Source organism: Stomoxys calcitrans, chromosome 5, assembly GCF_963082655.1.
Source record: "Stomoxys calcitrans chromosome 5, idStoCalc2.1, whole genome shotgun sequence".
NCBI classification, from domain to species: Eukaryota; Metazoa; Arthropoda; class Insecta; order Diptera; family Muscidae; genus Stomoxys; species Stomoxys calcitrans.
In genome coordinates, this window is record NC_081556.1 from 5,342,694 (window position 1) to 5,365,509 (window position 22,816).

Consider the following 22,816-nt stretch of genomic DNA (forward strand, 5'->3'; position numbering starts at 1 on the left):
TGAAAAGTTCATCCTCATCATGGAATGCTCCATGATGATACTCGATATGAAAAGGCGAGTTATTAGCGCCTTTAAATAGCCAATAGTCATAAAGTCCCCGCAGAAATCGGTCTTATGGAACTGTGTGAGCTTGACGGGGATCGCTACCTACAGCGCCTTTAAATCGCCAAAGGTCATAACGTTCCCGCAGCAATCGGTCTTATGGAACTGTATGAGCTTGACGAGAATCTCTACCTCCACATGCCAATGGCTACAACAACATTATTTATGCAAAAAGTGTGTGTTTTTGAATATCGCTGTTCTATGGTGTTGTAGCAGTGTGTTGTACCCCTGGGCGGCATCCCTTGCCGATGCAGAACTCGTGACATAACTACCAGGTAGTGTACCGTAAACAGCTGAATACAATTCTTTCTCGCGAAGTGAACTATCTGTCAACGAGTTTTGGTTGTGTGTGTGTGTGTATTATAGTTAAGAACCATACTCAAACAACGAAAAATAGCGCAAACTAGTAACATACACAAAATCAGAGCTGCACTAATCACTGATTTTGACAGATAGTGCACTTAATATTTTGTTATTGGGCAAATGCCACCACCTGTTAATGAATATATCTTGGGAGAGCTCCATTGGGTCAATCCGGTACGTACAACCGTCTGCCATGCTGTTCCATACTATGATGTGCTTAAGTAGGAGTGTATTGTAAACTGAGTTGCCAACCCTTATCGATAAATGTCTCCATCGAGTCAATCCGGTATGCACACGCAGCTGCCATGGGATTGTCTATACTATGATCAAAGAGGATTGAAATTACAGAGACATTTTTGTGCTTTCAAAATGTGACAGCAAATGTCAAGCTTATAGCAGTCGGTAATTATTTTATTTTACTTCAAAGCAAGCAGATCTGCCGAAAAAATTAAAAAATCAAATTTAAAGCAAAATAACAGAAATGTACACACATTGGAAGCGAAGACTCCCGAAGGCCTACATACGTGCATTACGCCATAGTTTCCTTCACGGGAAAGGAAATAATGGATAATTAGAATTGCAAACGATGCAAACTGCATGCCATTGAGAGCAGAATTCTGCTTGCGGCACACAAGCGCCACCAACCAGTCTATGTGCGAAGTTCAAATTCTTTATCTATGTATATATAATTTATCTACAAAATGATATTTCAGTATTGTAACTTGATTTTCTTCGTCTATGCTCTGTAGTTTTCACCATATTTGTCCACTTTAAGTATAGCACAACAAAATTTCATTTGCTTTTCTTGAAACAAAGAAATGTCGCATGGAACTTTCGAGCATGCAAACGAAGAAATGCAAACAACAACCGTTTTTCAATGCTCCCTTATTTATAATCATGTTCGGTCAAATCTAGCGGAACATCCGTAACGCACAAGGCGTTCAAGTGACCACATCTGAAAGACCCATTTTAAAGTTGCATAAGGCTAGATAGGCCGCTCCATGTATATGAAAGGATATTCAAATTACAAAAATGTACAAATTAGCAGTTATTTCAACAATATTTGAAATTTAGTACCAACGCGAACGTGGTACATGAAACTGGTCACTTAATGTTGGTATGGATATGTATGTTACTCATGCATTCCCAGTCGCAACATACTTTATAGTCTCTCTTCTCTCTCATTTGCCTTTTGAGAGAAATGGCTTCTAAAGGTTTCCCTTTGTGAAAATTTAAATCATTTTGGAGAAAACATTGTTCATTAGTTTCCTTCTTTCAACCACCCAGACGACACGACCAACGCCGTTGTCTGGCGGACGTGTTGTCTTTGTTCAATACTTAGAACCAGAGAAACCAAAATTCACTTTACATTGAGCTCCGACGACAGTAGAACAAAACAAGACTACCAACGGATGAAAATTCTGATTAATAAAATAATTCCAAAAACTCTTTATAAATATTTTTTGTGTCGTTTTTGTGTTCCGGCAAAACTTTTATTTCAAATTAATTAAGTTTATTAGCGTGTTTAGTGTTATTTTCAAACAACAATCAAAAAATAAAAACTAAGGTGTTTCGTAATAAAGGAAATTTTGATGGAAAAGAGAAGATATCTGACCATTGTCTACTACCATCAACAAAGTGAAAAATTCTAAGTCAGCGACCATGGACTTGTTAAGAAATATGTGTGTTAAAAATTTAATATTAATTTTATTTTATTACAACGGTTCCTATAATTGGAACAACAAGCTGTAATTTTCCAAAACATATAAAAACTCCGAACAAATCAAACAATAAAATAACAAACAAAGAAGTGAAAGGTAATTGCAATTTATCTAAATATCGATTTTTCACACACTGTGGTGTTAGTACAATAAGAAGTATGGAACAAATCAATCTTTGTGTACAAGCGGTTAGAGAGTCGTATAATGCGTCCTGTAATGCGCAAATGCAATTTCTCTTCCGCTCTTTTAAATAGTCCAGGCTTTTATCACCACCCATCAATTTCAACTCAATTTTTGCCAACATATGTTATTATTTTCTCCATTTTTTTTCTTGTTATACTTTACTATAACACAAAATAATACTAGTCACGTGTATGACCACTGACTGAAATGTTTCTAAGAACACTGAGAAAAATGAAGCGAATATTAAATTCATGCATAGAGTATTTATTGGGTTGCCCAAAAAGTAATTGCGGATTTTTCATATAGTCGGCGTTGACAAATTTTTTCACAGCTTGTGACTCTGTAATTGCATTCTTTCTTCTGGCAGTTATTAGCTGTTACTTTTAGCTTGCTTTAGAAAAAAGGTGTAAAAAAAGTATATTTGATTAAAGTTCATTCTAAGCTTTATTAAAAATGCATTTACTTTCTTTTAAAAAATCCGCAATTACTTTTTGGGCAACCCAATAGTTAAATATCTATCATCTAACTATTGATTAACTTTAATGCGTTAAGTAAATTCCATTCAACCTTCTAACTCCAAAATTCCATTGAAGTTTCGATGTTTGCTGCTTGCTTTGGCAGCACTTGCAATCAAATTGTGTCGATTAAAAATCTTTCTGTTACGAGCTTCGTTTATGTGGAGAAAAATACTTCATTTTAACAACTTGACTTCAACTGTTTTCAATACAGTATCCATACAGTAGAGCTGGCAAAATATAGATGGCACTATCGATATTTAGTTTTTTGACTGAATATCAATTAATATTTTTCCAATGGATACTATCGGAAAAGTTCTTTTTTTTGCAAAACTAAACAAAAATAAGTAATCCGACACTGAATGTATCCTTTAAGATACATAGCGCCTATAGAGGGCGCAAATTTTGTCCGATTAGACTAACATTTTATTTCTTCGAGGTTACCTTTTTAGTATTTATAGCGCGCAACAAGCCGATTACTGTCTTAAGGCATGGGGCGGATTAAAATCCGCACCCACTTTTCAACCTAACCCTAACCTAAGGGGAAAACGTTGAAACGATTGTTGGGCAATAGATATACCCACTTTTCATTCTTCCATCCGGGCAAATTTGTAATAAAAATTTCCATTTCTGTTTCGAATTGCACACTTTTTAACGATTTACTTATTAGCTTAATGTCCAAAAAACACTGATATTGACTGCACTGAACAAAGATTATCCTTTCCTTTCCTTTGTTTGCCTAGAAAGAGACACCGGGTAAAGAGCTCGACAAATGCGATCCATGGTGGAAGGTATATAAGATTCGGCCCGGCCAAGCTTAGCACGCTTTTACGTGTTTTTATTACGGTTTTATCTACTGGCAACGCAACTGCCGTTGAGTCGCGGCATTGGTCATTTATTTCCTATAGATTAAGTGAAACTTCTTCTGTTTGCTATAGTGGAACAAACCCAAAACGCATGTTCTATTACTTCCTCGACATCTCACTAGTTTAGCAGAAATCAACACCTATTAACCTTTAGAAAATCAGCATGTTTTCCTTTTGTACATTTGTCTTAGCTTCCCCTAAATTCCATTCTGTGTCCACGACATGAACGTTGTATTCCTATTGCCGCCCATTTCCCAAACGTTGCCTCGGATGTTTTACGATGGTGTGGCCTACCGACATTTTCAATTCATTCTTCTACCATATCAAGTCTCATAGACATGAAGGTTACCTAAATGGAAAATCATCTGTAGTCTTTACTTTCAATCCCGATCTAGCCATCCATCTATCCCTCGAAAACACACTAACTTTCGAACATCAGGACCAAGTATGGTCTTAATTGGCCCATATCTTATTATAGCAACCATACAAATCCTTCTCCTGATACAATTTCTGATGTTTTCCTCTTACGACTTCAAACATTTGTGCTAAGCATGGTGTGAATATATGCGATGCGACATATTTCGACCAGTAAACTTAACAAAAACAATTTATGGCGCAGGTTAAACAAGATTCGCCACGGTCAAACTTAACTTTCGTTTGCTTGCATTACAAATCAAATGATGGCCACATATTGTTATCCTCTCTCAATAAATGGAAAGAAAATCTTAGCAATATAGAGCATTTTTATAATGCTAATAACTTTTCAACTTTAACTTCGAAATCATTTATGGCAAAAATATCATTAAGATAGCGTGCAGATATGTCTGCACTCCTTAAGCGATTCTTAGATAAGTTGCTCATATTATTTGTTTTTATCAAAAACATTCAACAGCAAAGATAAATACATAGTAGGTATTGTTTATTAAAAAGAAAAAGAGAAAACTGGCCAACAAACAGATAAGCAAACTACGTAAAAATATTTTTGGCTTCTGACAAGAAATTTGCAGCAAACATTTATATGTATATTTATACAAGTGTGTAAGTATGTGCATACTCCGACGTAGGCATATACATATATACATACATACTCGTATGTGCATCTCTGTTGGTACGAGACAAATGTTTTACAAACATGAAAAATTTTAAACGACGTAAAAACCTATTTCTAGATCACAAGCAAAGAAAATTATTTAAATAATATGCCTCAGAGATAATTGACAACCGTTGTGCAGCCAGCCAATATCAATTATTTCCGTTAATTTTGTAACCGCAAAATAATCACTTTGAAATAGGATCGTTGCTTTGTTTTCAATATCATATGGTGTGCATACATTAGTACACACAAACACACACACACACATACACATTCGAAGCGCATTTATATTCATGGTGTTTTTTGGGTTTAAAACGATTTAAGCCAGCCTTAGCTATGGGTACATTAATTTGAAATTGCAATTAAGCCAATAATTGAAATTGACTATTTATTTACAACTCATGATATATATTTTATTATATATACATATATATTTTTTTGTTGTGTGTAACAATACATTTCCTCTTTGTGTTTTTTTACAATTTCCTTTATATTTGAAAAATCAACTTTAGATTATTTGACTAAATCTAAGTCCAATAAATATGAGAATGTGTGAGTAAAATATTACATTGCCATTGAATCCAAAGTCGACTATTCACTTCGAGGATCATTTGTTTATCAATTATTTAATTGTAATGGCACATGGAGTCAATATAACAATTCAATGTCGAAAACTAGTCGACTGAATTCTTAGTACGCTACACCTTGTATAATAAACATGATGTAAAGGGTGATTTTTTTGAGGTTAGGATTTTCATGCATTAGTATTTGACAGATCACGTGGGATTTCAGACATGGTGTCAAAGAGAAAGATGCTCAGTATGCTTTGACATTTCATCATGAATAGACTTACTAACGAGCAACGCTTGCAAATCATTGAATTTTATTACCAAAATCAGTGTTCGGTTCGAAATGTGTTCATTCACCGTAACGTTGCGTCCAACAGCATCTTTGAAAAAATACGGTCCAATGATTCCACCAGCGTACAAACCACACCAAACAGTGCATTTTTCGGGATGCATGGGCAGTTCTTGAACGGCTTCTGGTTGCTCTTCACTCCAAATGCGGCAATTTTGCTTATTTACGTAGCCATTCAACCAGAAATGAGCCTCATCGCTGAACAAAATTTGTCAAAATTTGAACACATTTCGAACCGAACACTGATTTTGGTAATAAAATTCAATGATTTGCAAGCGTTGCTCGTTAGTAAGTCTATTCATGATGAAATGTCAAAGCATACTGAGCATCTTTCTCTTTGACACCATGTCTGAAATCCCACGTGATCTGTCAAATACTAATGCATGAAAATCCTAACCTCAAAAAAATCACCCTTTATAAGAGAAGATGTACAGATGGCTTTAGTTACCTGCAGGCTTGGAAATAAGGCCCGAAGGTAAACTTATGGCAGATGGCCTTTAAAACTTCGATTAAATATGAAGATTTCAGAATTACATGGCGCAACCTAAGCTTGAAGCGGTCAATCGATTTTTGATAGTTGGCTAGAACAGAATCATCAATATTATCTCATCTGTCATACTGTTCGATTGGAAACATGCTGGCAAATGTTCTGGCTGTCACAATAGCCTACCTCGAAATAGTAAAATTAAAACTTTATGTTTGCCATTACAGGCAGGAAAGTATAGATTTCGTTTTTTGCAATTTATGTCACAACAAATTTCCTAGGTTTTTTTTTACCTAAACAAAAATTATCTTGACATTAATAATGACATAAGAACTGATTAAAAATTATTTCGGGCCCATTTTGATAATGATTGATTTCAAAATAACTAGAACATATTTGTTGTGAGTGCTAATAAAAATAAACTAGAGATAGTAAAAATATATTCAAACATCTTTACACAGAAAGGAATAAAAAATTGTTTCAAGCCGCATACAAATACCAGATACAGCGACCTTAACCCTGGAAAGCCATCGTTATTTTGTTTACAATAATAATAGCCATCGCGCGTTTTCGTTCTGACGAAGGATCATTGTCCAGGGTTATAAAATGGCTGCGAAGTCGAAGTCGGAATCCGAATCGGTCTCAAATTCCGGCCCGAGGTCAGTGACGAAGGTCAGAACCCGTAGAACTGCTTAGAAAACACTCAATACTGTCCTTCATGAACCTTATCCTATGCATAAGCCTAAGAACATTTTTCAAAAGTGTTTTTAATTGAAAAACAAGTAAGAGCGTGCTATGTTCGGCCGGACCGAAACTTATATACCCTTCACCATGGATCGTATTTGTCAAGTTCTTTGCGCGGTATTTCGTTTTAGGCAAACCAAAACCAAACGGATAAGAATTGTAATGCCTATTCGGACCATAAGTGAATTGAATGTTGAAGACCATATTGGAAGTCAATGTGTAATATTTCAGTCCATTCGGATTAGAATTGCGTCTTATACGGGCTCAAGAAGCATAATCTAGAGATCGGTTGGGAGCTTTATCAGGCTACAGATCGATTAAGACCATATTGAACATGTTTGTTGAAGGTCATGGGAAAAGCCGATATACAAAATTTCAACAAAATCGGATAAGAATTGCGACCTCTAGAGGCTTAAGAAGTCAAGACCCCAGATCGGTTTATATGGCAGCCATATCAGGTTATGTACCGATTTAAACCATACTTAGCACAGTTTTTCGAAGTCATAACACTAAACTTCATGCAAAATTTCAGCCAAATGGCATAAAAATTGTACCATCTAGTGGCTTAAGAAGTCATGATCCGAGATCGATTTATATGGCAGCTTTGTCAGGTTATGGACCGGTTTGAACCCTATTTAGCACAGGTTGGAAGTCATAACAAAACACTTAATGCAAAATTTCAGCCAAATCGGATAAGAAGTCAAGATCCAGCTTAAGAAGTCAAGATCCAGGATCGGATTATATGGCAGATATATCAGGTTATGAACCGATTTAAACCTTACGTAGCACAGTTGTTGGAAGTGACACCAAAGTATCACGTGGAGATTTTCAGCCTAATCGGATAAGAATTGCGCTTTCTAGATGCTCAAGAAGTCAAGACCTAAGATCGGTTTATATAGCAGCCGTTTTCGAAGTCATAACACAACACTTGATGCGAAATTCCAGCCAAATCGGATAAAAATTGCGCCCTCTAGTGGCTTAAGAAGTCATGATCCAAGATCAGTTTATATGGTAGCTATATCAAAACATGAACCCATTTGGTCCATATACAATCCCAACCGAACTACACTAATAAGATATGTTTGTGCAAAATTTCAAGCGTCTAGCTTTACTCCTTCGAAAGTTTGCGTGCTTTCGACAGAAGGACGGACGGATGGACATGGCTAGATCGACTTTATGGGGTCTTAGACGCATATTTCAAGGTGTTACAAATGGAATGACGAAATTAGTATACCCACCATCCTATGGTGGAGGGTATAATAAGACGCTAACATGTTTTGAAATGTTATAAATAGACTACATTATTTTCCCATATTTGTTATTTAAGATATTCCATATAGTACATGAAATGTGGATGTAGAAAATAAAAAGTGTGTTATTTAAACATTTAGCTAAGTAGCTAAACTTAGTGCTCAAAGCCTTCCACGAGGAACGTAGGAAAAAGTACCCAATACGCCTGCACAAACTTTAAAAGTTCAATTTAGCAAATTTATAATGACGTACTTTACTTGTATGCCACATTCAAGGCTACTCATTAGGGTGTAATAACAATAATTAAGTAACAAATGCTTAATAACTAAGGAACATTTAACAACAATGGTGGACCAACTTATCTATGTTTAAATAATTTTTTTCTTGAAACCGATTTTACTCACTAGTACCAATTTTAGCACTAAATATTATCCATCATTTCTGGATACAAAGCTATAGACCTCTTCAAGTTTATGAAGGAGCTGGCAATATATATATACCAATAATGACCACATGGGACTCAAAAGAAAGATATTTGTGAGTAGAGTATGCATTTTGAAACAAAACGTGGTGCCAAGGACATGGAAATCCCAACCCAAAAACTCTGTTGAGCCAACACGCAGAATGATCGGTGCAGAATAAAACTTATATGAATATGAATCTGACATGCCAATTTGATCCGTGTTCGGCGCACTTCCCAACCCATTGTTAACCTTATCTGGAAGTAACGACTTGGGTCACCTTATCTCCTCTTTGGGGTCAAGGTTAGCTAAACGGACCAACTGTTTGCTTATATACAATTACACTGCTCCTTAATATACCTACATACCCTCCAAACAGAATTGTCACTTTTTGGGTCCTTTCAATGATAGTTTGTAGAGATTTCATGAATTAAAACAACAAAATACATTACTATGGGAAAGTAACTCATAATCTACTGTTATTGGCATTAATTTAAAGATTGATTTTTTATTGCTGTTTTGGACGCTAACTGCTAACGCTTCAAAACTGCTCTCCAAAGAGGTGTCGCAATGCGGCACGCCGTTCGGACTCGGCTATAAAAAGGAAGCACATTATCATTGAGCTTAAACTTGAATCGGACTGCACTCATTGATATGTGAGAAGTTTGCCCCTGGTCCTTAGTGGAATGGTCATGGGCAAAATTTGCATTTTTGCATAAGACAACTACATGCCGTGTAAAAGAGCCTTTATTGGTACAAATCCAAAAATAGATTTTTTGTTGTTGCTTGTGACTTCAACTCAAAAATCCCTACACATTAGTGAATGTATGTTTACTTAGACTTCTGAAATCAAATAAGGCGTGTAGTATTTAGGGAGAACATACGCCTCGCAATCGGGAGGTTGGCTGTTCAAATCCCAGTCGGGTTTGAATCTATGCAAAAAATATTCTATCATTAAAGCTTCTACTATACGATCAGACATGTCATATGAGCTGTCATTTTCTGTATTCATAAGACTTGTCTCATGTACATCATATACGAATATAGCGCCTTCTAATCGTCATGTATTCTTTTATGTATTGTACTTTTTTGTATAGACATGTGTCTATGATATTACATATGATATGTTTGATCGTGTAATGGCAGCTTAAGATCATTCAGCTCGTCTCGAAAGAGAAACAAATGAAAAATGAACTTCGCCCTAACAGCTGAAAAAACTTGCAAAAAAGAGAATAACTCTTTTTTTAATGAACCACTTAATCGAATTTTAAACTTTTTGTAGTCCCTTTTTAGTCTTTCGTTGGGATATATCGCCAAGTGACACGTTTTCTCCCATACCGAGATACTAATTAGACTAAAAAGTTATATCGCCTGAAATGGTTTTCCCACTTCCCCAAGTGCAGATTTAATGACTCGTACGATAGAAATTTTTTCCAGGGTATATATATGTTGAATTTACTTGTTTGTTTCCAAAAATGTACTATGGTTTTTCTAGCGTTCCAAAACAATACAGCCTAATATCCATACACCCTTCGTGTTCCTTGCCCTATGCATAGGCCTAAGAACATTTTACAAAAGCGTCTTTCATTTAAAATAAGACGCAAAAATGTTTTAAAATTGAATAAATAGACTACATTATTTTCCCATATTTGTATTAAAAATATTCTATATAGTACATGAAATGTGAATGTAGAAAATAACAAGAATCATTTCCTGTTATACTAATTTTTTCACTTTCTTTACCTATTAACTATATTTACAGAGTTCGAGTGCGAACAGTGCGTTTGTAGAGGAAGGCCCTTTTTTAATAAAGAAAGCCCAAAGTGGGTTATTTAAACATAAAAAAATCCATCGAAATTTTCCAACACACATCTAGTGGTGAAGTGAATTAATTCTCTAGTCTTAGGCACCTACCCAACACATAGACAAAAAAAATATATTTTTTGTTTAATAAAATCCCAAAACACACAAGCCTTTGTTCGCGATAATAAACAAACATTGAGTGATTTAAAATTTAATTACGCATTAAAAATATTAAAAGAAGGGAAAACCAACAACAACTGAAAGACTATCTTGCCCACATCAATCCTAATCTTAAACTAACAGCTAAACAGTGTTTGTCTGCCCTTTCCGCGCTCAAAATAATAACATAACATTCACCGGACGTGGCGGCAAACGTGATTAGTGATCGCAAACGCTCTATTTCCCCAGCACCACGCGCGCGTTCTCTCTCTCTCTCTTGCTCACCTTCCAACGTAAACAAAAATATCAAAAATAAAAGAAAAATTATTGTAAAAATTTTCTATCGCGTGTTTCCATGCAAAGAGATTAGCAAAACAAAACACTTTGCTGGGAGAATTTTTTCAAAACCAAAAAACAAAAACACAAGTGATTTGAGCGGATTTTTGCCTATATATACAAAAGCATCTTAAGGCCTCTGCATGTGAACGAGACCCTCAGTCTTAGTTTGGCTCTTGCTTAAACTACAACGGTTTAACTACAACAAAAACTGCTGCGACTAGAATTAGAGAAAGTGGTACAAGTGTAACCCCCTCTTAGTGCACTTTGATCGATCATACGATTGTACTCTTTTTTTCTGAAAATCGTGCAAGTGATTAAAAAATAACCATTTCGATGTCGATAAATTCGCCAATACAAAGGCTAACGGACCTGAAATAAGCAGGCAAAACAAAACCTCCCCAAAAAGTATAGAGCATCCTCGAGATAACTCATCGAAAATTTCCAGAGAAACAAATACAAAAAAACAATTGAAGCAAGTCAGCTGCTTGCTTAAAAGAAAGACAACAACAGTTCAGAAAAAATAGCGAGTGACTATTGTTGAATCATTTCGGAACTTTGTTACGCACACACTCATCACCAAATATTGGAGAGAATACATTACAATTTTCGTGTTTAGCAATTCAAGGAAAAGACGATAATTGGATATTGGGGCTTTCGCCGTTGTATGGGTAAGTGTTATTAATTAAAACAAACATTAATAAATATGTACGTAGCTACATATGTACATGCATGCATATTAATAGGTATGACTTTCACGTTGGCTACGTCCTTTGTATTGGCATAAAATTCTTAATGCGTCACAAGGTTCAATTTTTTTCTGTACGCTATCTTGACAAGGGCTAGAGATACGTAGATCGAGGTCCGTCTATTTTTTTGTACACAGTTGTTACACAAGCAATATGTAGCCACTATTGTTTCTATGGCAATACACACATACACACACAAACGCATACACACTATAATCTTATCAGTATTTTGTGCTCATTTGGATTTTATGAGTTTTAACTTTTTGCAATTGCAATAGCAATTAATGTATCCGGCCAAAAAGTCTCAATAGTGTATCAAATGATAACATTTGCTCTTGAGTGAAAACCACTGGCCACCCGTTCGCATTAGGGGGGTGGGTTTTACCAACACTTGATCATATCTGGCTAGATTCAAAACAAAGACGATATACATGATCGCATTGTTTTTTTTTTTTTTTTTTGCACATTAGGCCTTATTGTTTTCCGTTTGCTATAAACAGTGCACCCGCAATAACATGAATTAATTAAAACCAAGCCAGTTCATTTTTGCAAGATTCTTCTTATATAAAAATGGCATCTAGTTTTCCTTTAAACTCGTTTTTCCATAAAAATAAGAGCGTTTCTTAAATTTAAATTTAATATTTGTTTATTAGATTTAAAAGACAAGCATTGATATTTGAAAAGAAAACAAGTTACTATAATGCGAAAAAAATCGGGGATTTTATTTTGCTGTTTCTTTTTTTGAACCACCTTTAAAACATGACAAAAATACAACATAAATACCCTCAAGAAGTAAGATCAAGTGCTGGTGTCGCACAGTAGCCGAGAATCTTGGGTACCCACCACCATCGATTGTGCTTAAAATTTACAGCACTTCAAACAGTTTATAATGGATTTATTTATAGGCTCTAAAAGTTTATATGAGAGCGAGCGATAGGTATAAGAAATAAAAGTGGATTAGAAATTAAATTACCAACCAGATCTTCTGAATGAGTCATTGAGGTCAAAAAACGCAAACTTTTTGTGGTTGAAAGTGAATACCAAACCTGCTCTTCTTACTTTGTACCGGCAAAGGTAAACAATAACCTTTTTTGCAGTCTATATTATAGACTCTTCTTTTACTTGAGTCCAACGGCAGGTATTTGATGTTCTCCCAGGTCACTCCTTAGAATGAAATGAGAAAGACGCATTATTAAAAATTACCATTCTGTCATAAAATTTTATTTCCAATTTAAAGACTCAAGGACATTACCCTTATTTATGCCATACACTATTGAGTAAAGTAGCCACAAACTTTGTCATAAAATTCGTTTGGCTTAGGTTTGACTTCTTAAGCATGCCAATCCTACCTTTTCACTTAAAACTTTTGGCATTTACACATTAACTAATTGAGAAATGTATTTATTGCAGAGAATTTTAAACAACCATCGAGTTTTGGAGACGAGCCGGGCCTGGTGAAAAAAGCACAGGGCCGGAATAGTCTGCATTTTATTAACGGCACTGCAGCTGCCAACGGCACTGCTCCGACCAATTCAATTACATCAATTAACACGCTAACAGGCAAAATTAATCTAGACACATCATCACTTAATGATTGCGAACGGGGCTATGTGCCAACGGTTGGACGTTGGGGGGCCGAATGGCCTAGTTGACTCGCCGAAGCCTTGGTTCGACATGCCGGCGCCGCCGCCGGCAACCCCGGGTTATCGGCGGGATCGATACGGACTGGATTGACTACAGCCATCGATACTGATCAAGATAAACCCAACAAAAATGGAACTGCACTACCATGCAGTAACGGTCATAGACAAAACAATGACTCAACCGATGATGATGATGATGACGATGACTACGGCCATGAGTATACATGCATTGGAAATGAACCACCATGCAATTTGACATCAAATCCATCGTCGGAACGATGCATTAGCATCAACAAACTGTTGGAGGAGCAACATCACAAATGGTGGTGGACCACATATGAGAAAGAGACGACGTCATCCGCAACTAATGGATCGTCGCGGCCACCATCCTCCGCAGGTTCGCCCGAGATGTGGCAAGGCAGAGATGGCTATAATTTTGAAGCTTTCAATCAAACCAATGGGGTTTGGCCTCTGGGCCATCCGCTGCCCCTTCCGGATTGGGCTAGTGCTCAGGACGACGACTCCCCCAAAGGTATCCTACACTTCGATTCCGTTTGGCAGTATGAAGATTTGATTGCTATTATCGAAACGAAGCTGCAACGCATGTTAGAGGAGACCCACTACGACACTATTCATCTATTTAATGCATTCTATGAAGCCTTCAAGCGAACTCGTCGCTCGGATCTAAAATCATTTTACCAATTCTATGACATACCCATTAATCGTCGCCATCACATGTGCGTATCACTGGCCATGGAGATAATGGCTCGCATAGTGGAATTGTTCCCAGTGCTGCAACACTATCTATACATAGTATCGTGCGAAGAACAAGTGGCTTCTCTAGCGGAATACATTGAGACTGCCGAAGAAGTGGGAGGCCTCAATTCTCCCCATGCCAACGTAGAGAAAGAGCACGCAATGGTGGCCATGAAAATAAGCATTAGTGGACGGGAAGGCTTTCTGATTTTAGATCCGGGATATCATGTTGGACGTTGTGTTACCATAATGAAGGACCAAAACTATCCTAACACAGGTAATGGAAATGCCTTATAAGCCATTATTGTATCTTTAATAAGGAATTATTTTTTTACTTTAAGGATGGTTTACACAATCAAAAGAAGCACATATCCAACGCGATTACTGCTACAGTTACAGCAAATATAGTCCCAAGTATGTGGAGTGGAAGGAACGCGAAATTCGAGGAGATGAAACCAATTACAAATCTTCATTGGTCTATGTTGAACAGCCCTATGTAACAGCCATTGATGTGACAGTGCGTCGAAACTTGGTATACAATTTTAGATCTTTGCTATCGCGTGATGCCAAAGGACGGGTATATGCTGGTATATATTTACCGTTGGTCCCCAACACCAATGAAGCCCATTTCACACTATTCTACGAAGGTTCAAATTCTGAGCAAAGGGTAAAAGCCAAGTTTATGTTCAATATCTTCAAGCACCCGAACAAGGTAAGTGGTCATCGTCGACTGACTATTTCCCTTTACTCAATGAAGCTTTAGCACTAATTTGAGTATATCTTGCCCTCTCCTATAGATACCAGAAAATGTTTACCAACATTTGGAGAACATGGCTCCCCAATTGAATATGCCCATTAAGGAACTGTCCAAGCTGTTGATATCATTGGCCGAAGCTGTAATGGATCAAGACTTTATTCAACAAGTTTTGACCATCAATGATGACATTGGCAATATGTCAACAAATTGACAATCAATTGATGAAAAAAAACCCATATGCTCCGCAGCAACTGAAACATCAGAAAAGCCTCCATTAAAGAATGATTAAATCGTATGTGGAGTTCCCAACTAAACTCCGAGCATCTACTTTATTTACTTATATAATGTTCTCCTTGCAATGCAAACCAAGCGAATCTTTCTTAATAATATGATTATCAAGTATGAGACTAGTATATAATTTCTTTCTCTTAACCACATTTATGCAACTTATACTACAATTGCAACAACAACAAAAATAATTTTGCTTATTTCTCTTATTACTCCAAACTGCTTACCTTAGAAATTTTCAGCATTTTCCTATAAGCGGAAAAAAATATTATTTCGTAACAAAAAAAAAAAAACTTTATAATTTATAATATACGCATTGGCAAATATTTTTAGTTATATATTAAATCAAAATTATGCAAAACAAAAAATAATTATATATCCAGCATATGAACAAACAACATATGCAACATTTATTCGTATTACATACTTACTATATAAATTTAAACATTTAAAACGGGGTATTTATTATAAATTTATGTTGGATTTCTCATTACTTTTGTGAAATTTATATAGAATGTCTTAACAATTTAATTGCGTTTTATTCAGTAGTAAATAAAAAAAATTATTTCAAGTCTACAAATCTAAGCAAAAAAATTTGTTTTTCTTTCAAACACGTCTTCAGAGATTTTTTATACTTTTGAGGAAATTGAATTAAATACAATGGTCAAGTTCTTTGAATGACTTCTTTTTAAAAGAACAAGTTCATTCAATGAATTTTTAAAATAGAAAAACACCAGTCATGGAAATACACCACCTCCAAAATCTCAGGTAAATCGCGTAATAATTGCGCCCCAGAGGCTCAAAAAGTCAAACTGGGAGATCGTTTTATATGACAGTTATATCAGGTTATATACCGATTTAGATCAAACTTTGAACCCTTGTTGGAAGTCATACCAGAGCGACATATGCAAAAATTCAACCATGTTGCATAAGAATTGCGGACCCTAAAACTACGAAAAGTCTAATTGGGAGATCGATTTATATGGCGCCTATATCTTGATATGGTCTGATTTAGACAATACTCGACACTGTTGTTGGAAATCAAAATAAACCACTTCATGCAAAATTTCGGCCAAATCGGAATAGACTTGCCTCCTCTAGAAGCTCAAGAAGTCGTACGGCAGCCATATCAGGCCATCGACCGATTTAGACCAAACCTGGCACAGTTGTCGAAAGTGGTACCAAAACACCACGTGCAAAATTTCAGCCAAATCGGAGAGGAACTGGGCCCTCAAGAGGCTCAAGAAGTCTAATCGAGAAATCGGTTTATATGGCGGCTATATCAGGTTATGGACTGATTTAGACTATGCTTGGCACAGTTGTTGGGAGTCATACCAGAAAACTTGATGCCAAATCGGGTAAGAATTGCGCCCTCTAGAAGTCAAGATCCAAGGTCGGTTTATATGGCAGCTACGTCAGGTTATGAACTGATTTTAACCATACCTGGCACAGTTGTCGGAAGTGATACCAACATACCATGTGCAAAATTTCGGTCAAATCGGATAAGAATTGCGATCTATAGAAGCTCAAGAAGTCAAGACGCAAAACCGGTTTATATGGCAGTTTTATCAAAACATGGACCGATTTGACCCATTTACAATTCCAACTGACCTACAATAATAAGAAGTATTTGTGCAAACTTTCAAGCGCCTAGCTTTACTCCTTCGAGAGTAAGCGTGCTTTCGACAGACGGACGGACATGGCTAGATCGACTTAAAATTTCATAACGATCAAGAATATATATACTTTATGGGGTCTTAGACGCATATTTCGTGGTGTTACAAACGGAATGACGAAATTAGTTTTAGTTTTTTAAACTAATCATACTTAGATATTTAAGAGACTATGGACAACTAGTCTATGATTCGACGCCAAATTTCAAACATCTTCTCCACTTTGGGCGAAAATTCGAACTCAGTACTAGGCTTCAACGCACTCGATACAAACATAATTAAATTCGGATTTAAGGCTCTCGTCAGCTGATATTATAAAAGGAATAAGATGATCGAGCCATTAAATCCGGATTTAAAAAGCTGTGTAAACGGGGTTTTAGGTCACATGCGAAAACATAAAGTGCATAGGCCCCATGAACATCATAAATGATGTCAAATTTGAAAATGTCATCATCAGTATTCACTTAAGCTGCCATTACACGATAAGACATGTCATATGAGCTGTCACTTTCTGTATTCATAAGACTTGTCTTAAGTACGTCGAAAACGCATACAACGACCTCTAATCGGCATGTATTCTCATACGTATTATACTTTTTTTTAAATGAAACAAAAGCATTTTTGAATTTTTTGGTTACTACACGTAGTAATGCAAATAAAAACTAGAATGTCAATTTGGCAGCGTACAGAAGAGTGAAAATTTCTACCCCCATCCCCACAGGGATGTATCTTTGATTTTATTGTTGTTGGGTAAGTGACGCTGCATTCTATAAGTGTACAATGGTCATCATATTTGAGAAAACCATGTCATAATTACCAGATAGTGTACCGTAAACAGCTGAGTACATTTTTTTCTCACGAAGTGCTCTATCCGCCAACGAGTTTTGGTTGTGAGTTTTTTGAAACTGGTAACATACACAAAATCAGAGTTGAACTAATCACTGAGTTTGACAGATAGTGCACTCAATATTTTATTGTTGGGGATGATGTCAGATTTTTGTTTGCATTCTCTTTGTTTTTATCTTCTTTATCTGTTCATTTATGCACACGTATACACACGCACACAATTTTCTTTGTCCGTGTTGGCAACACGTCGATCAGCTTGATGACAAGATGGCGGATTGCACCATATGATTTGTGGTTGTTGTACAAATGAGACCACCTTTTAATTGTTTCACCATGACACATAACCAAAAGTCGTTGACAGTTACTGCACTTCGTGAGAAAAAATTGTACTTAGCTGTTTACGGTACACTACCTGGTAATTATATCATGGAAACTAGTAACATACTCAAAATCAAAGTTGCACCAAACACTAGTTTGACAGCTATTGAACTCTGTTTTGGGTTAACGAGTTGTTCCCCCTTTATACCATGTTCAGATGTTTTGAGCAAACGACTCGTTTTCCCTTTATAATGCTCTGAAAACGACTCGCTTTTCCTTTATAATTTGTAAGGGCAAAAGGACACGTTTGCCAAAATATCGATATCATACGACAACAGATAAAAAGCAACGATAGATTGTTATTTGCTTGATTTGATTTGAACTAAAATTAAACACAGCAATAGATGAACAGCTTTGATCAGAACGCCTTATAATTCAAACTTGTTCATGTTGTACAACAAATCCTCGTTTGCGAACGGAACAAGCTTACTGCTTGTGTCTGTCATTTTTCAATTTCACTGAGCCATGTGTCAACAATGAGTGTCATCACTACGTGGCAAGTCGCAACGAACGGATATAACGAGAGCTGACATTTCATACGTCCACATCTCATTTTTGTTTGTACATTTCGAAAGTAGATTTTCACTTGTTTCGCTCGTGGTCTTCTAAAGTAAAATCAATATACAATGGTAATATTTGAATTTGTTTTAAATTGTGAATTAAGATATTAAAGGTTCAATTTTTACAGCCTGCTCCAGCTAGTTCTACTTCAGTAGGAAGCGGTACCCGCTCACCCAGTAAATTATCATCACCTGCACCACGAAGTGGTGGAGCTGGAGGTAGCAATCTGAAACAACGTAAAACAGCAAGTAGCAGTACTACCGCTCCCAGAAGCCGAGCCGCTGGTGGTGCCGGAGCCGGTGGTATGTGGCGCTTCTACACAGATGACTCCCCTGGCATTAAAGTGTAAGTTTAGAAGAATCATTTACCAGGGCGTGAACTAATTTCTATTTTTCGCACACAGAGGTCCCGTTCCTGTTTTGGTGATGTCTCTTTTGTTCATTGCTTCCGTTTTTATGCTACACATCTGGGGAAAATACAACCGCTCTTAAATCATAGCTTAACTCTAACTACACATTCATCCAATTGTTCGGATAACCTTCCCGTAATGACAAAAAATGTTCATTAATATTTATTTGCCGACGTCATCATCAGTGATGCTACCACTGTCAACCTTCTGTCGTGAAATCCGTACGTTGTCGTCTGTACTTTAGTTATTTTCATTAAGTTAACCATCCTTTTTTAAAGAATTTGTATCTGCAATTTTCATGCAGTCCATGAAAAAATCATTCCACAATTTTTCAGTGGCTTAAAAATTAGAAAAATAAATCCTTTTATAAATAAATAATAATTGGTGTAATGTTATTAGAGAAGATGAATCCAAAACACTTAATGAAATAGTTTTTGGCAGAAATTTAAAAAAAAAAAAAAAAAATTGTTAAGAAAACGAGCATCCATGTTAATATATTTAACCAATTGGAATGTAGCCTATATGTTGGTACCATCTACCGGGCGCATCTACAGGTTACGGATAGTGGAACAGCGACAAACATTGGTTGAAGAGTCTAAGTGCGAGACCGGGCGGCATGGGCTCTTGCTTAAAAACTAAGTGACTATGATGCTCAATTTCACAACGCGAGTTATTTGTCCCTTAACATTACGTTGCCGAGGCGAGCGGTCATATGGACCGGGACGAACTTGCTCACCATAGAAGCTTGACGAGGATCGCTAGCTCCACATGTAAATGGTGCTACAACAACCGTAGGCAATCCATAGTATAAATTTAGGAAATTTTTTGATCAAAAGTTTTGTTTGATATAGGAGCGAATCCAATAAGAACGGTTTTTAAAAAGATCTAAGTCTTATAACCTGTCTATCTCGAAACTAATTTTTCGCGCAAAAAGGAAGAACTTCGATGTATAACGAGATTCATCAAAGTCACAGGAGCTAATAACTTCTCAAAATAGATATTAAAAACCCTCTGTATAGACGAATATAGATCAGAAAAATGAGCCCAGACGAATGAAAAGCAACCGTTCGACATCGACAAACAGGCTATAAATTTTAACGCTAAAGTCTCAAAGAAACGATACAAGTAATGCAAATTTACAAAACCGAGCTTTTTACAGCATATTAAGCCAATTTTATATAAAAATGTTACCCATGAAAATTCCTTAAGGAACAGGGGCAAACTTCTCAAATTCTTAGTTCTGTCCGACTCAAGTTTAAGATCAATGATAAGGTACTTCCTTTTTAAAGCCGAGTCCCAACCGCGAATTTTATTTATTTTATTTTCTAAATCTTGTAATTTTAAAGCCCTATTCTCCCCAGGATTCGAAACCAGGCGTTCAGCGTAATAGAGGCATATGCCAACCTCTGCGCTATGGTGGCCTATATATATTTATATGAAACTTTGCAGTAAATTTAACCATAGGGTCTAAAGATGTCGGAAAGAGTAAAAACAACGAACTTTGGATGCCCACCACCTTGGGTATATATGTAAACCCCCTTTCGTCGCAATCCGGTGAAATTGGATAACTTATGCACCCAAATTCGGCAGGGACATTGATTGGTCTAATAAATATAAGTCACTATTTAATTTTGTATTTCAAATTTCAACAAAATATAATATAAATAATTAAATATTTATCAGCTTCGGACCCTTAGTCGGCATATCGGTCTTTATGACAGCTATATCTAAATACTGTCCGATCTAAACCATATTAAGCTCGTATATCAGGAGGTTCAAAACAACCCACTGTTTCAACTATCAGCGAAATCAGATAATAAATAAAGATTTTATGGGCTTCAGACCCTTTATCGGCAGATCGGTTTATACGGCAGCTATATCTGAATATAGTCCGATCTGAACCATATTTGGGTCCTATGTTGGGAGGCGTGAAAATACTCTAATGCAAATTTTAGAGAAATCGGTTAAAAAATAATGATTTTTTGGGCTTCAGACCCTTTATTGGTAGATCGGTCTACATGGCAGTTATATCTTAATATAGTCCGATTTAATCCTTTTTTAGCTGAGATGTCGGGAGGCCTAAAACTACTCATTGTTTTAAAATTCAGCGAAATCGGATAAAAAATAAAGCTTTTATGGGCTTCAGACCCTTTATCGGCAGATCGGTCTATATGACGGCTATATCTAAAAATAGTCCAATCTGACCCATATTGGGTACCTATGTTGGAAGACCTAAAACTACTCACTGTTTCAAATTTCAGCGAAATCGGATAAAAAATAAAGCATTTATGGGCAGTAGATTTGTTGCAAATGGAATGACTAAATGAATATAAACCCTATTCTACGGTGGTGGGTATAAAAAGGCTTAAATTAATTAATCCATCAGTAGATTGACAATGGTATAATTTATTCGTTTATACAAGTTATTTGAGAAGTAAAATAGAAAGATGCATTCTCATTTAAAGTTTAATTTCAAGCTTACATACAAAAAAACAGTTTACCGTTTTCACCACTTATGTAAGCTCGTTTCGCATGGAACATTTGAAAGTATGAAAGCAAATATTTAAGTGAACAACAATAGTTGCTCCAAAGTAAGAAAGCTATCGCAAAAAAATTGTAGACGGCGATCATGTATATACATTCGATAGGATTAGCCGGAATGCTCCGTATGCGGAAGACCCGGAATGCTCCGTATACGGAAAAGCTTAAAAGTGACAGTGAGAGTCCGGCCGGAACAGGTTGTTATTGTTTAATTATTGCCTGTGATAGTCGATACGATAAGGCGAGTTATTGGCGCCTTTCAATAACCAATGGCCATAATATTCCCGTTGTAACCGGTCTGAAGCAAGCTTGGTCATCTATGGATCTTGACGATATCGCTACCTCCGCGTACTACGCTACAACAATAAAACTTATAAGGGGTCATGGTTTCAAATCCCAACAGTCTTTGGCCTGTTGCCACTGTTGTACCACAATTAACAAAAATGAGAAAAATCGGGGGTGCGCCCTATAAAGTGAATTTTTCCCAATAATACTTCCCAATCAACAAGCCGGTTAAAAAAAGAAAATATCAAAAATACATGAACTTATTAGAAATCATTCAATGAAAAGAAAAGTTACATATGTATATTCCACTACTTACAATTTCCATGTATTCATCAAAAGCATTGCAATCCATACACTATTAAAGCTACTCAAGGATCTCCACAGAAAAATAATGATTCAACCACTATTATCCGTTATTATACAATTATTATTTCCTTTTTCTATAAAAATTTGCAAGTTCTCAAACGAATAAACTGTTATTTTTTATATATTTGATGTGTATATTGGTAGCACTGATTTAACTCAAGAAAACTTTTTCCTAAATAGCAACACTTGTTGTCGATGCCTGGCATAACAACGCCTATCACATTTAACCAAAAAAAAACTATGCAGACGTTATGTACAATGAAACGATAATAATTTTATAGTACATATATATTATTTATTATGTATTTTTGCAAAGCAAAAGTAGAAACTGAAACAAACCCGATAATAAGAATTCAATTAATCGATTAATCTGAAATCGATTATTATAAATAAATTGAAAACGGCGAAACCAGTATTTGAAGCCTTATAGTCGTCAGACGACGGAGCGCCCTCAGAGCAATTCTTATTTCAGCCGCGCCGCCGTTGTTTTCGTCGGCTCGTGCGGTTAAAATTGAGCCTTTGGATAACTGCCACTACCTGTAAATGAATATACTTGCCCCGAACT

General features: G+C 36.2%; 2 protein-coding genes and 1 long non-coding RNA gene across 3 annotated transcripts; 2 read left to right on the forward strand and 1 right to left on the reverse strand.

Moving 5' to 3' along the window:
• Positions 1–1,755: 1,755 nt before the first annotated feature.
• LOC106096267 (uncharacterized) lies at positions 1,756–15,218 on the forward strand. Its single transcript, XM_059369335.1, is given in 5 exon segments — positions 1,756–2,282; positions 10,464–11,670; positions 13,159–14,424; positions 14,489–14,859; positions 14,945–15,218. Coding segments are annotated over 4 exon segments (1,812 nt in total). The 5' UTR covers positions 1,756–2,282; positions 10,464–11,666; the 3' UTR covers positions 15,116–15,218.
• LOC131997770 (uncharacterized) lies at positions 12,447–12,971 on the reverse strand. The gene is made up of 2 exons (XR_009398408.1): positions 12,722–12,971; positions 12,447–12,656 (listed from the first exon to the last, which is right to left on the reverse strand). It is a non-coding gene; the product is annotated as an uncharacterized LOC131997770 (long non-coding RNA).
• A 3,350-nt stretch (positions 15,219–18,568) lies between the features above and the next one.
• Positions 18,569–19,440, forward strand: LOC106096300 (protein transport protein Sec61 subunit beta). The gene is made up of 3 exons (XM_013263977.2): positions 18,569–18,718; positions 18,778–18,995; positions 19,054–19,440. Exons 1-3 carry the CDS (start codon positions 18,716–18,718, stop codon positions 19,139–19,141), a joined length of 309 nt encoding a protein of 102 aa, XP_013119431.1. The 5' UTR covers positions 18,569–18,715; the 3' UTR covers positions 19,142–19,440.
• The last annotated feature ends 3,376 nt before the right edge of the window (positions 19,441–22,816 follow it).

Bases quoted from the DNA above. Each gene is read 5' to 3' on its own strand.
- LOC106096300 (XM_013263977.2), top strand. The intron at 18,996-19,053 runs GTAAGTTTAGAA...TTTCGCACACAG, and splicing joins GACTCCCCTGGCATTAAAGT to AGGTCCCGTTCCTGTTTTGG.